We start from the raw sequence: 15,765 nt of genomic DNA, 5'->3' as shown, positions 1-15,765 counted from the left end.
ATTAATATGAATATCAGATTTTAAAAGACTTTCAGGGAAATGACTATCTAACTTACATAAATATAAAAACAAAAGACTGGTGAATTTGATCCCAATTCTACAACTTACCTTCAGTCTATAAAGTCATAGACTTGTAAATTTTAAAATGCACCAGTAGTCCCAATCAGTGAATGCTACGATCCAATATTTAAGAAGATACAAACAGCTGGATCGCAATTCCTATATCCTGGTAATTTATCAGAAGGGGAGAAATGAAAAGAGCCTAACATTCTGACCAGTTGTGGGTATTAGTTCTGAATTTGCGGACCCACTTGGATTAAGCATTCCCAACCACAGCATTTTGGCATATAAAACAGATTCTTCCACTAGGGTTTCATAATGAAGCACCTATGGGCATCATACAAAGAAATATTTTTAAATGCCCAAATTCCTCTTCTTTTAAAAAAAAGTAAGCATAATATACTGTTTATAATTATTTTATATAGAAAGGGAAAGCATTAATTTTTAACTTACTATACTTTATTACTGAGTTATAAACAAAAAACTGAGTTGTTAAAAATGTGATTTTCAAACACAAGATGTATTAGGACCCTTCAGTGGCTATACATTTTAGCGTGAAAACAGCACTTCTGTTCCTTTAAGTGAATTAAATTTAAAATATGATTTTAAAAAATAGTTCAATAGCACTAAATGTTACTTTATAAACTGGAAATTTATACTTATAAAAGACTTGAATGCCATTTTTAAACCTAAAAATTACAATACAAAAACCTCTCATTTGCTGAAATTGCCATGATCTGAAGTGTCATTTACTTAATGCTTCACAGATGTACGATGCCAAATTGTTAGTCAGACTGCAAAGTATATTTAGTTAGGAAAAAAAGCTTCCAAAACATGTTTTCCTATATTTTACTGACATTTACATGGGGCACTATTTGAAATGTGTCATTTATTTGCACTTTATGATCTATAAATGAAGCTCTCATTTTCTGTTTTCAAATCAAATACATTGTTATTATGGCCACAGAACAGTTTTTCCATTTAAAGACACCATTGTGTCTATAATCCCTCAGACCAGGGTCATGTGCTTCTCTGTCAGATTTTTAACTGGACTTTTCATCACACTTACTCTTTGACCTTTCCCCTGAGAGGCTTAGTCATCATTGAACTGTTGCGGTAAGGATGTTTGCTACACAATTGAGCCCACTATTTATCACGAGCCTTTATGTACTTTTAGTAAGCCTGTGTGCAATGATGGGACGGTACTAATTTTATCACTAGGTTATTAGTGTTACAAGAGCACAGACTGATGAATTTGGCTAACATTGAATGCTTGTCACAGTAAGAGGTTACAGACAAAAATGGAAGAGACTATTGATACATTTCCTTGTGGTAATATGAGTAGGCATAAATAAATGGAAAGCTTGGTATTTATTAATATTGGGGGCTTTTAAATGTCATGACTGTGCTACTAGAGTCCATTATGGGGTCAAGTACAATCAGCAATACTAGTGTTAGTAGGACGAAGAAACTGGAAAATAAAATGAGAATGTTAAAGAAAATGGAATTTTTCAGACTAAAAGTAATGTGAATAATTAACATGGTTCTCTGTGTCTTACTAGCACCCTTTAAAACCTCTTTGGACTATTAATTACAAAACAGTAGAGTGGGGTAAAATCTTTTATAGAGTCCCCTACAATGCAGGGGCTGTTTCTAAGTTATAACTATGCATATGTTAAATTCACCCATTTCTAAGGAATGGAGATTGTGTCATACTTTCGTTTATCTGTAACACATGATCTCTTAAACATATAATGAAGCAAAATTAAACATTTACTTACAGAAACTTAATTGTCGACTTTCACAGAATTCTGCATATTGGGCTGAATCCATAATTCGAGTTTGTCTTTCTGCTCTCTGACAGATAAAAAGACACACAAACAATGTTTCAGAGCAAGTAGACCATTATCTATGTCTTCTTGGCTAAAATGCAGAATTGAAATTCCATTTTCCTTTCCTGACTTTAAGTAAACAGTTTCATACCACCATAAATATCATGGAACTTGAAATTATGATAAGTAACAGTAGTTTTGCAACTTGTGTCTTTTGGAAGCGAAGTTTAAAATGCCATTTTCTCCTCCTCTGTTACTGTCACTATATTGAAAAAGCTAAAGGATCTTACTTCTTAGATTGTGTACTAAATTTTCTTAATTGTACCATCCTTTCAAAGAAAAGCTGTGAGGGGGTAATAAATCAAACAGAAAAAACTGCTAATCGTTATTGCCCATGTACTGCCTTAAAGCTGGGGATTTTCAATGTTAAAATCTGAGTCAATGAATGGACCCCATATATTTTCCCTCAGTTAGAACATGGAGCCAGAGCTAACAAATCCATATTTTAAATTGCAAAGAAAATAAAGAAAAAGGTAAACACAACACAAAACCTTTCATCTGAGTCCAGGTATGATTCAGTTTGGTATAGTTTCATTCGTGGGTTTTTGATTCAGTATAGCAGATGTTTGCTGCTTCATTGTCCCACAAGAGGTAGGATAATTATAATTCACCCATAGTTCGGTGGGAAAGAATATGACCGCTTCCGCTTCCTTGGCAAGGGAAGCATTTTGAAATGAGACAGGATGGTACTTCTTGGAATGAGATTCTGGCCAGTAAAGGAAAAAATTCCCTGAGATGTTAATTTTTTTTCTGCTTTGAAGGACTTTTGGTAAGTTTTCTTTATCACAGTTGGAGTACATAAGTACCACTAACGTCTGGATGTTTTTATATTTTTTTAAACTGAAATTATTCTTTCTTCATTTTGTTTGATTTGGGTAGTAGTCAACTTAATTCTGAGGATATATCTGTTGATGGGATGAATAATGGTACACTAACTGCTGCTCAATACAGGAAAGATAGATGGGGTGGGTGGGAGTTAGACTAACTCCTGTGGTTCCTTCTAAGACCACTGACTATTTTTACCCTTGCTTCTCTTCTTCTACTCCATCCCTCCCTTCTTTCCTTCCTAATCTCCCCCTCACCCCATACATACAAACATGCATATGTGCAGACATAAACCCAGACTTCTTTGTTTACCCTCTAGGTTCAAGTATCCTTTTTGAACGTGTATTACATATGTACATTACATAATAGACACACATACACACACAGACACACATACATACATGTGCATAAGGATCCTCTTGTGCATAGATCTGAAACATTAGGTTTCCTTAAGGGTATATTATTGGGTGAATTTTTATATACTTAGAAGTATTTTTTAAAAAAGATTTATTTATTTATTTTAGGGGGGGAGGGGCAGAGGGAGAGGGAGAGAGAATCCCAAGCAGACTCCCCGCTGAGCATGGAGCCTGACGTGGGGCTCAATCTCAGAACCCTGAGATCATGACCTGAGCCGAAACCAAGAGTCAGATGCTTAACTGACTGCACCACCCAGGCGTCCCTACTTAGAAGTATTTTTTGATACGTGAATGCATTATTTAGTCTTGTCCTTCTTTTTAGTGTATCTGATACATGACTCAATAAGTATATGCTAATGGACAGTAGGAAGTAAGGGAGAATTCTGAACATAACAAATCAGTTACTGATGTGTTTATTAAAAAAAAGTTCTAAGGCTAACAATGTATCATTAATGTCTGTCTTTGACTATATCAGGTATCTCTCAGATTTATTTTCTAGCTCCTAGAGAATTTCTGATACATGGTAAATGAACAATGAAACCTCCGCGGATTGAACAAATGCTACCATTTTAGTCTACAATCATGGCAAATGACCATCATCACCATGATGTGGCTAGTCCTTGATTATCCATGCATTCCTGTAAGTCTTCTCTGTTGCTTTCCAGCCAGGCAGCCTCATCCCACCCAACACATGCGAAACAGAAAGGACTTAGATAAATATGGAAAATGAAAATTCCTAATGGGATTCTTAACACTAACTTTTCTTCCACCATGTTGGACAATTGAGATTTGGTCTCTGTATACATGCTTACATGGTTGATGTATCTGAATAAGTTATTTCTGGAAATGAAAGTTAGGAAAACCTATCCTAGGAGATTCAGGCTGCCAGGGTTGCCAGTTTTAATCAAGCGAGGCGTTTAGCTAGATGGGAAATCCTGAACCACATTTAAAAGACACGGAAGGCCTTTCAATTATTATAGCTAGCTTCATTCCTTTCAGACACCCAATTCAGTGTCTATCATCTTTCCTTCATCAGGCATCGTAGTTTGGTTTCAATTCCTCTAGCATCGAAGCAGTGGAGTCTCATGAAGCTGGCCCTAGGGCCCATGCAGGAAGCCACTGACCAAGTGTCCATACAGCAAATGCTTCGGGAAGAGCAGCTGACGTAACAGCAAAGATGCACAAGCATCTATAAAACCACGGCTTGTTGGGCCACCCAGGTGGCTCCGTCAGTTGAGCGTCTGGCTCTCAGGGTTATGAGATCAAGCCCCGTGTCGGGCTCTGTGCTGAGTGCGGAGCCTGCTTAAGATTCTCTCTCTCTCCCTCTGCCCCTCCCCCTGTGTGTGCATGTGCATGCTCTCTCTAAAAAAATAAAAAAAATAAAAAATAAAAACCACAGCCTATCAGAACTAGAGGGTGACTTAAAGGTCATCTTGTTCAAACCCCCTCATTTTAAAGATAAGGAAATTGAGGTTCAGAGACAAGTGATTTGCCAAAGGTGATCAAGTTAGCACTGAAGGCCAGGACTCTCAATTCCCAAGCCAGCCTATTTTCATTATGAGAAGCTGTCTTCGACCTACAGTAATGTTTTATATTTTTGTTTGGAATCCTCTAAAGTCTCTACATTCCCTTACTAAACCGTATCACGTGGCCACCATAATTGATGTGCTCAAAGTGTTCATGACCAAACAAAATTAAGTAAGGCCCTGGGTCAGCAAAGAAGGCACAACCTGGGGATAATTAAGTGCAGAGGGTTCCAACTGTAATGTACCTGACAGTGCACAGGTGTGCTGCAAACACATCACAGGTGTGCAAACATACTGTCCCCCAAACCCCCACCACCTCCACCCCACCCGACCTTTTCAATGCTGCACAAGGTTGGGGCAGCAGAATCCCAGGGCTGGTATCTTGCCATAAGTTGCCTTGTCCGTTTACCTCAGTGTGGCATAAAAATATCATTTTCTATGTGTGCCATGACATGAAAGAGGTTGGGAAGCAGTTGTACTAATACCAATGTCCTTAATATTACATGACACAGCACATGCGTGCTATTCACAGCATGGTCAAGTGCACTCAAAATGAAATCAGAGACACTGACTGGCAGTCAAGGATGCTGAGGATGATACAGATATGCTCATCATGCTAATTTCTGTTTACTTCTCTCTTTTCCCCATGAATTATTTCAAATAACCAAAGTAAAGGGACAAATGTGGCCTTGTGAAAGGATCCAAACTCAGCATCTGATTATATTATCTCCAGTCTGTACACTATCACCTTAAAATGGGAAAGGCAGGAAATATCTAACCGTTACAGGCTATGTGTTCTTTAAAGACAGTAACTATGTTTTCCTTCTGTCATCTCAGCGTTGGCCAATGCTTAGCTTGGTTTACCCGGGCCCCAGTAAACGTTGCTGGCTAGCTGAATGGGCAGAGGGATGGAATGGATGGAGGCAAAAGAAATGCGTATAAATCCTTGTTGTCTGATCTAAAATCAGGAACTGTAATATTTGTAATCAAGTTGTCCAAATTCCAGAGACAGTAGGCAGCTTTTTAAAGACAAAGTCCCATTAAAAAAAAGGCAAGACATTGGCCAACTATCAAATAAGCTTGGTTCCTATTTTCTGTGTTGTCCTGATTCCACTTTCCCTTCTGCCTCGATTCAGACCACCCATTCCAATCCACACTGAAGTGCGCACTGATAGTCCTTTTCTATTCCCAGTACTGTAGGAAATCTCTGGAAAAGATGCAAGGGGGAAAAATCATAAGCCTCGCAGAGCAGCATGGTCAGAGTGACAATGCTTATCTATTCTTTTCAGAGAGCAGCACAATAACCTTTAACATAAACAGTTTTAACAGCTCCATTTTACAGTTGAGGACACTGAGATTTAAAAGAAGTAAAAAAAAATTTTTCAAAACATATAGTTAATAAAGCGGCCAAGCTAATAAGTAAAACTTGGGTACTAAATGATCTACTCCGAGGTATATCACTGAATAATCATGGCAGGTTAAATCATAGCTTTTATTTATACTGGATATTCTCAAATTACACAATGTTCTCCTGATCTCAGACTGCCACATGAATGAAAGGTCATCTCTGGATTAGTCATGCTCTTGTATCTGCAAGTCCGATTTGTTTTCTGCTTAATCTGTTGACTCTACCCACTCTTTGGTTTCTTTAGGTACTAACACTGCTCTTGAAAACTGATAAAAATACGGTCCATACTCAGAGGCTTTTTAAAAAATTAAACTGTACTAGTATTACGATACAGCAAAGTATTACCATATAGGGGCATACATAGAAAAATCACTTTTGGAAGAATTATTCCTAAGATTTTCCAAGCACCTAACAATATTTCAAAATTTCATTGGAATGGCTTGTTAAAAAGGTAAGAGAGAATAGTTATGCTAATAGTCATTCATCTCACTACCAAGAAGTTACAGCTTTTTCTGGTTATTGTAAAACGAACTCAGAAGGCAGAATTCCATGCCAGATGAACTCATTTTTTTGGGTCCTACCTAAATGAAAACAGGGAAGGAAATGTCCCGACAGATGCAGTACCTAGTATAATTCGTTTGTTTGTTCGGTACCTTGAACACAAGAGACTCTTAGTATAGATTTGTTAATTTAAATGTTCAGTGCAAAGTTTTCATTTCAATTAACACGAAACTGCTTGTGTCTTGGAAAAATACTTTCAGTAGTGACAATCACCATTTGCCCCTGTCTCTACCAGTTTGAGGTATGAGGCTGGATTGCTTATGCAGCATACAGTTTCATTTAAATTCTCCACATGCTTTCACTGAAGCATACGTAAAGGTTAGAGAAAACTATGTGCTGGCATATCTCTTGGCGGCTTCTCAAGACACATGACATTTATCTTTCTACAGCAATACCGAATCACAGAACATAACTTTTAAACCAAGATGAAAGTTTATCTGTCTCACTTCCACCTTGGATTTTTAAAAAAATCTTACTTTGATTACTCTTAGAAGTCTTATGATTGAAATGCAAAGTCCTTTCTGCATGGAAAAGGCAAAATGCCAACAGTAATCTACCAACTACCTCATGTTAAACAGGAATTGGTTGCTGAAGTCGAAAACCTCAGATGGAGTGCTTGGCAGTGGTGTCCCCCAATGTGAAAACATGCAAATTATGGAATGTTTATACATGTTCTTGTATATTGTGGTTCATCTGTAGAATGATACCAATAGATCAGTAAACACCACAGAATGCTCAAGAAACTTAGAAACCATATCCCCAACTCACTGCAGATAAAGAAGCTGAGGTTCAGAACGGTTAAAGGGTTTACCTGGATTGTTGCAGAGTCAACTCGGTACCCCAGTGAGTGCTCATTCTGCTTGCGGATTGGTCTGTAATTTAGTGGATTCTCCTACCCAAGAGTCAAGTGAGTCTCCCTCAAACCATCTGGTACATTTTCCTTGCCTTTACACCCAACTGTAAGGCTCATCAATTTGGGCCTGGAGTCCTGCAACTGGTTCCTGGCTGGTTCCTTCCAAATATTTTAACTCTCCCAACCCATCTGGGTACAACAACTTTAAATAAAAACAGAGAGAAAAGGCCGTGGCACATAGTAAGACCTTCCCATAGCAGGGTCTCCTCCATCGCCACCCCACTTTCATTCCTCTGCCTCATAAACTTAAACAAATGGCTCTCAGCTGATCACTGCATCAAATTCAAGCTCAAACGCTTGGCTTCCAAATGCAGCCATAATCTGGCTCATTCTCTATAGCTAAGCATTGTTCTCACTAAAACCTAACATCTTCTGTGCTTTCCTCAGGACACCCTTTGTCACATCTGCCATGTTGCTGTCCCGTGTCCCTCCCCCAAGACTGTGCTGGCCATCTCCCCCTCTTCTACACCATATTGAACTCCTTCCCCTTCAGCATAGGTACCACCTCCTCCAGGAAGTTTTCTCTGAAGCTCTCAGGTCACCCTGTTTTCTCTTCTGGAACATTTGTTCTTGATAGATTATACCCCTGCACTTTTCCATGTGCTCTACTTTTGTTTCCCCTCAAAAGCTGTAGCTGCAAGAATGTATTATTAACTGAAATAGGCAAGTTGAGAACCGGAATATTTGTATCTTGATCTCATTTATGATTAAAACACACACACGTGTATGTGTGAGTGTGTGTGCAAATGTCTAGAAGCATATAGGGTATATTTTAATAGTATTTATCTCTGGGGTTAGCATTACAGGGAGCTTTCAGTTTTTCAGTTACACATTTCAGTGATGTTTTAACTTGTTCTTAGGTGAATTACAATAAGCGAAAATACTTTTAAGAATAAAGAGAACCGGGGTGCCTGGGTGGCTCAGTCGTTGAGCGTCTGCCTTCGGCTTGGGTCATGATCCCAGGATCCTGGGATCAAGCCCCACATCAGGCTCCCTGCTCAGCGGGAAGCCTGCTTCTCCCTCTCCCACTCCCCCTGCTTGTGTTCCCTCTCTCGCTGTGTCTCTGTCAAATAAATAAATAAAATCTTTAAAAAAAAAAAAAAAGAGAACCTAGGGGTGCCTGGGTGGCTCAGTTGGTCAAGTGGCTGCCTTCAGCTCAGGTCCCATGATCTCAGGGTCCTGGGATCCAGCCGAGCCGTGTCTGGCTCCCCACTCAACGGGGAGTCTGCTCCTCCCCCTGCTCCTCCTCTTGAGTTCTCTCTCTCAAGTAAATAAATAAAATCTTAATTAAAAAAAAAAAAAGAGAATTTAAAAGTAAAGAAATTCCTCCTGAGTTAACTTTGCTTGACCCACAGGAGGTCATTAAATAAATGTCTACACACACAAAAATAATCAAAGCTGTTATGCAAGAGGCAGAAAATCACAGAGAAACAGCACAGGTTTGGATATATGTTCTCACAGAGTGAGAGAGTGTGGGCGAGACAGGGAGAAAAGAGAATGTTCTGCATTATTTAGGGAGCCAATGCAATCCTCATTGTCTCTGAAACATACAACTGAATAAAAATACAGTATATTTTCTATTTCACAGCCTAAAAAATAAAGCTTTCCATTGGTGCTAAATTTTCTCCCCCGCCGCCCCACATGATTTTCAAAATACATCAATTTTTTGTGTCCAGGGTTTTAAGAATATATTACAGTAATCATAGGAAGTTCCCCAAAGAAGTAGTTAAGGACTCTAGGAGAACATTCAAGGGATTTAAAGGGAATTTTGTGCTAAAAACAAGTGAGTAATTCCCAGCAAGTACAAAGCAACAGTGATTGAGAAATACACAAAAGGATATTTGTGATAGTAGTTCATAATAGAGTTGTTTCAAAATATTGAATTTTGGGGGGTCTATACTCTATGGGTCTAGATATGTTAATTAATGTGGCTACAGGAGTTTTTTCTATTATAAACTATCAAGAATGAGCATGAATTGGTTACATAAGAAAAATATAGTTGTTACTTAACAAGCACATTTAAAATCGGTTCAATGTCGGGGCGCCTGGGTGGCTCAGCTGTTAAGCTGCCTTCAGCTCAGGTCATGGTCCCAGGGTCCTGGGATCGAGTCCCGCATCGGGCTCCCCTGCTCGGCGGGAAGACTGCTTCTCCCTCTCCCGCTCCCCCTGCTCGGGTTCCTTTTCTTACTATCTCTCTCTGTCAAATAAATAAATAAACTCTTTAAAAAAATAAAATTGGTTCAATGTCATTAAAAATTTTCAAATATGAATTCATTAAGCTAGTGGTGCGGAAAATGACACACAATAAATTATTTCGTATCCTGGGATAAAACGTGCGCTAAGTATAATTTTTTCCCTTGTAATCTAGTACCACACAATCACACAATTCCATGTTTAGCTGTAAATCCTAGTGCAGTGTTAGCACTAATTTTTACTAACATTTCCCTGGAACTGTAAACATGCTCTGTAATAACTAAGTTGGCAAATAATATAAAACGCTATGTGAGCTTCTGCCCAAACCAGTTCTTTAAAGTAATAGAAGAAGACTGACCTCTTTTTTATTTTCCTGATTGAGGATGCTGTAACCCTTTTTTGTGGTTTTTATTTGGCTGCATATCCAAAAGTGAACGTACTAAATTAATACATGTAAGCTCTTCAGATATTCCAAATAACATTCCTGAACATTCTTATTGGTTTATGTAATATCCAGATGAGTTGACATGGCTTTAGAGTCTAGCAAATATAGAAGGATCTAGTTAAATATTTTAGTTATTTGGGATAAAATTTTATAAAACTGCCTTGGAAAATATGCATATAAAGCCACTACTGCACAAAAGGTAGTCCATATTTTCTCTTGAACCTTGAGTTAGAGCTGTAGACCTTTCCATTTTCATTTAGCAAGATCAAATTCTCGAGCAGTTTCACACACATATCAAATGGAGGCTGGCTTCACTTACATAGTGGGAAAGTCTGGCACCTTTAAAATAAAATCCTACGGAGGAGGAAGCTTGTCAGTGCAACATGGCTCTCATTATCCTCTTCAAGGATCGATGGAACTCTCTAACAAGAGAGTGCCTGCTTGGAATCTCCCTTTGTTGCTACTATGTGATACATCTAAGTTTCTCCTGTAAGGATTTTATTTTTGCATGTAAAAATAAAATTTTTATCTTTTATTACTTCATCAGTTAATTTCCTCTACGGTTCATCAGCCCTACCTTTGAAATATATCTGGAATAAACCACTTTTCATCACCTTCTACCTTTGCTGCTACTACTCTGGTTCAAGCCGTCATGATCATCTCTCCCTAGATTATGGCAATAATCTTCCTGCTTCCACTCTTCCTCCCCCACCCCTGCCAGTCCGTTCGCCACACAACAGCCAGAGTGATCCTTTAAAAGATGAAAACCGGGTCATGCCATTTATGATCAAAACTTCCAATGGTGTCTCATCACGCATAAAAGTAAAAATTCTCAAAATGGCCTAAAAATCCCTACACAGTCTTGTTCCCTGTTACCTCTTTGGTCTCATTTCCTAGTGTTCTCCTCACTTACTCCCCTTTCCAGCCACACTGGCCTGTCCTGACGTTTCTTGAAAACGCCAAACACACTCCCATCCCAGAGCCTTTGCGTTTGCACAGCCCTGTCCCGACGATATTCCCACCATGTCACTGTCTGTTTTGCTCACTCACTTCCTTCAGGTCTCTGTTCAAAGGTCACCTTATCAGAGAAGCTGTGTATGAGCAACTTTATATGAAACAGCAGCTTCTTGGGGCACCTTCGGCTCAGGTCATGATCCCAGGGTCCTGGGATCCAACCCCGCATCAAGCTCCCTGCTTGGATACGGAGCCGGCTTCTCCCTTTACCTCTGTTGCTCCTCCTGCTTATTCTCTCTCTTTGTCAAACAAATAAATAAAATCTTAAAAAAAAAAAACAAAAAAAAACCCAGTAGCTTCTTGCCGGTCATTCTCTATTACTCTGCCTCCTTTTTCTTCATAGCTCTTGCTATCATCTGCCACAATAACGTATTTATTTGTTTACTGTCCATTTCTTCCCAACTAGAATGCAAAGTGACTTGATGGCAGAGACCATGTCTATTTTATTCACTGCTAAATCCCCAAAGAGCTGGACACATAGTAGGTGTTTCATAAACACTGGTGGAATTAAATATATATTCATATTTTTATTCATTCTACATTCTGTACGTGGAAAAGCTAATACATCTAAGGCAGGGTTTCTCAGCCTTGGCACTACTGATCTCTCTGTTCTGGGGACTGTCCTGTGCACTGTAGGATGTTTAGTGAATTCCTGACCTTTACCTACCAGATGCTAACAGCTTCTGCCCACTACCAAAATGTCTCCAAATATTGCCTAATGTCCCCTAGAGGGCAAAATCATACCCAACTGAGAACCACTACTCCCAGGGAAGGGTACGACCATTGGTTGACTCACTACTATGAGTCAGGTGCCATGGTTGGTCCTTTACATTATCTCTTTTAAGTCTTCTAAGAATCTCAATGGGCACATATGGTTCTTATTTTTAAAATGAAGAACCTGGGGCGCCTGGGTGGCTCAGTCGTTAAGCGTCTGCCTTCTGCTCAGGTCATGATCCCAGGGTGCTGGGATCGAGCCCCACATCGGGCTCCCTGCTCGGCGGGAAGCCTGCTTCTCCCTCTCCCACTCCCCCTGCTTGTGTTCCCTCTCTCGCTGTGTCTCTTTCTGTCAAATAAATAAATAAAATCTTAAGAAAAAAAAATGAAGAAGCTATAGTTCAGATGTTAGGTAACTTGTCTAAGGCTGCTAAACAAATAAGGTTGCTGCAATCTCAAACTGAGTCTGTCTTATCCAAAGTCTATGCTTTTTCTTTTTTTTTTACTATGAACCCTCATAAATGAAATGGCTAAAAACAGAGATCCTTTGATAGAGGTGAGGGAAGCAGCCTTGGAGTCCTCCAATTTTCCTCTTCCTCTGAAAGGTATTCCTCAGTGAAACACCAAAACTTGCAGGACAGAATTTGAAAACCACTGTGCTCTCCTATGCTGCCTGCCCTTCAAGGAACAAACATTATGCTTCTATACGTGGTTTCAGAACTGAGGCCATTTCGGACAGGAGAGTCACAAGATGACCACGATATTGAAGGAACAACTAATCCCCATGCATCAGTCAGAGTGATCTTTTAAAAATGTAATCACGTTGTGTCATTTCAATTAAATCCCGCCTTGGTTCTGACATCATGGTCTGTTGCAAAATGACAGGTTATTCTGTGGGGCATATACAAAAGAGGGCTCCTAAAATAAGGACTGGAACACATGCGGACTGGAACACATGCTGTTACTTCTAACCCTCCTGAGTCACTGCGATAGATCCTGTCCTGCCGTCCCATCAGAACCCTCCTCCCTATCCGCAAGCCACACTATTGCTACCAGAAACGCTTAGCAGCAGCCTAACTACCGGGCTCGATGATGGATCAGAACGATCAGTTTAAAGTCTTCACTGTCTAGAATTTATGTTCATAGTTGCAATCTCTCAGTTTATACAACACTGAAAAAATTGGCTCTTCCCAGAGTAAACCTTAAGTGTTCTAACTAAGAAGGGAGCTTAGTAAGATGGCCAAATGATTCATTTAGGAATTTTCAACAGAAGGAAAATACTGCTGTAGACCAACTTTGATATAAATGGGGATATCAAAAAAACACATTTTAACAGTAAATCTGAATCACACATGCTTTAAAAATTCATAAAGAAATATGAAATGATGAGAAGATAAATAAAGAAGTCTATTACATTATGCCCCAGTGAAGAAATGAAGTCACCAGTCTATGGAAAATTCTCAAGGGAATATATTATAGAGGAAAAAAAATAGGCCTTTACAACTGAGTACCATCTGAGTTAAGATTAGCAACAAACCAAACCAAATTAAATTGTTTATTCCCTACCGAGAATGCTCTTAATCATTTTATAGCCGAAGTTTCTTTTCTCATAACTGGCTGAGTTGTTTTCATGAGTCAGAAATGAATAAGTTCATCAATAGAAATCGGCCACAGAGACTGATGTAGCTGAAAGCATGAGTTAACATAAAACAAAGGAAGAAAATGACTTCCAGAGTATGCCAAGTTTTAATCACTGAAAAAAAACCAACAGACTTGACCAAATATGGCTATAATGAGAATACAACAGTAATAATCATAGCTATTGAAATTGCTTTTGTTTCCAATGTAATACATGAAAATTCCTAAATATTTAACGGGAAAAAGCAGAAATGTCTCCACATTCAGAAAATTAATGTCTATTTTCAATTCTTAGCTTTAAAAAGTCTACCTACTGAATTTAGAAAATAAACAAAACCAGATATCATCTTTAAAATCATTGTGTTTTCAAGACCTTTGAAAGATAAAATACTGGAGGGATTTATCTCCTGAAGAAGCCCTGGTTGTACTTAGATTCGGTATTTCCAGCAGCCTGAACACTACGACAGCCTCTTGGGCTTCAAAGAATGCAGAACAGCAAAATCCCCTGGAATCATAAATGTAAAACCTGTAATTATGGTTATTTAACAAAATGGTTTCTGTTAAGATATTTGATGATGAAATTCCCATCCTCCGATGCCAGTGCCCAAATTTTAATCAGCCTTTACTCATAAGTAGATGTATTCTGTTATTTGATTAAATGTCAGTGGCCATTAGGCCCAGTTCTTAAGTAAGAAGGCTTACAGCAGGCATGCCACAGAGAGGGTGTGGAATGGATTATGAGGAAAGATGAAGAAAGGAGAATTGTTTTAGTAACCTGGTGATGTGAGGCAGTGTTTCACCTTAAAGCAACCACAAAAACCTGAAAGAAGCAAAGGGCAACTGTGGCAGCTGGCAGCAGGGAAGCCCAGAGGCGGTAAAACGGGTGAAGTCAAGTGGGGAAGAATCACAGCCCAGAACAGCAGCACTTCTGACTGTCATGTATATTGTTTCACTTGCTGGTCCTCTCTGCAACTGTGAGACGTAGGAAGATCAGCTGCTAGCGACGTCTCCATTTTAGAGACGAAGAATCTAAAGCTCGCTGACTCTCTGTGGCTTTTTTAAAAAAGCTTATTTTGAACTAATTTTAATTTACAGAAAATTTGCAAAATTTAGTACAGAGAATTCTGTGTCCTCTTCAGCCAGCCTCACCACCCAAATCTCTCCTTAACCCTTCTGATCTGAGAAGCCAAGCCGAGTTATGTGTTTAGGACTTGGATGAGAGTTTCTGTGACTCTTCATCAAGGCAGGACATATTGCTAGAAAGATTTAAGATTCCTTTCAAATTTGTGGAGTAACCACAATTTGTTACTCCAAACTTGTGCTCTTTTTACTATATCACTGACTCCTATAACAGAACTCCTATGGAATTTTCTTTCTGAATATAGACAGGATTATCCAAGTAAGGTTTACCTGAGTAAAATTACCAAAGGGTACAACTGTATATTACTACTGTATGTTACAATTCTACACACCTATAAAGTGTGCAATGATCTAGAATATTCTACCTGAAATGCTCTTTAGTGGCTCTAGTAAGAAACTGGTTTAGTTTTTACAGAACTGAAACCCTAAAACTTGATAACTATGTGCAGTTTTGACAAGATCTAGAAATACATTCCAACATGAATAAATTATTTAATAAGATATAAGTGGACAAATGTCACAAAATTACTTTACATAGTGACTTCTTAAGAAACACACAAAGTTTTCACAGTCATTTTACTGGAGGAGAGCAATCAGTGTTAGATAGATAGCTACAGTAACTTGATCTTTCATAGATGCTATAAATTCCTTCACTGGCTCTGGTTGTAGTCATTATGAGAGGAAGGCTGTATCTAAACTCAATTTCATTTGTATGTATGCCTCTGGAAATCTAGCCATATTGCACATTTTTATAGAGATGTTGTCCAAGACAGCTACTACTTGTGGGTGCTGGGCACTGAGCTAGGTACGTTACATTACATTTGTTACCACAAATCCTTCCCAACAGTTCTTTTTTTTTAAGATTTTATTTATTTTACAGAGAGAGAAAGAGACAGCTAGAGAGGGAACACAAGCAGGGGGAGTGGGAGAGGGGGAAGCAGGCTCCTGGCTGAGCAGGAAGCCCGATGCGGGGCTCGATCCCAGGACTCTGGGATCATGACCTGAGCTGAAGGCAGACGC

The 15,765-nt window shown here is 38.9% G+C and overlaps 1 protein-coding gene across 1 annotated transcript in view; it reads right to left on the bottom strand.

Annotated features, from left to right (window-relative positions):
* Window positions 1-15,765, bottom strand: part of SUPT3H (SPT3 homolog, SAGA and STAGA complex component) — a 542,078-nt gene that overhangs the window by 92,740 nt on the left and 433,573 nt on the right. Inside the window, exon 7 of the mRNA XM_021691899.2 lies at window positions 1,842-1,917. Coding sequence (XP_021547574.1) covers window positions 1,842-1,917 — 76 coding nt within the window. The remainder of the gene's footprint in view (window positions 1-1,841; window positions 1,918-15,765) is intronic.

The sequence above is a fragment of the Neomonachus schauinslandi genome, chromosome 8 (genome assembly GCF_002201575.2).
Source record: "Neomonachus schauinslandi chromosome 8, ASM220157v2, whole genome shotgun sequence".
Lineage (NCBI taxonomy): Eukaryota > Metazoa > Chordata > Mammalia > Carnivora > Phocidae > Neomonachus > Neomonachus schauinslandi.
Note: the sequence above shows the minus strand (reverse complement) of the source record. Positions and strands in the feature narration are given on the sequence as shown.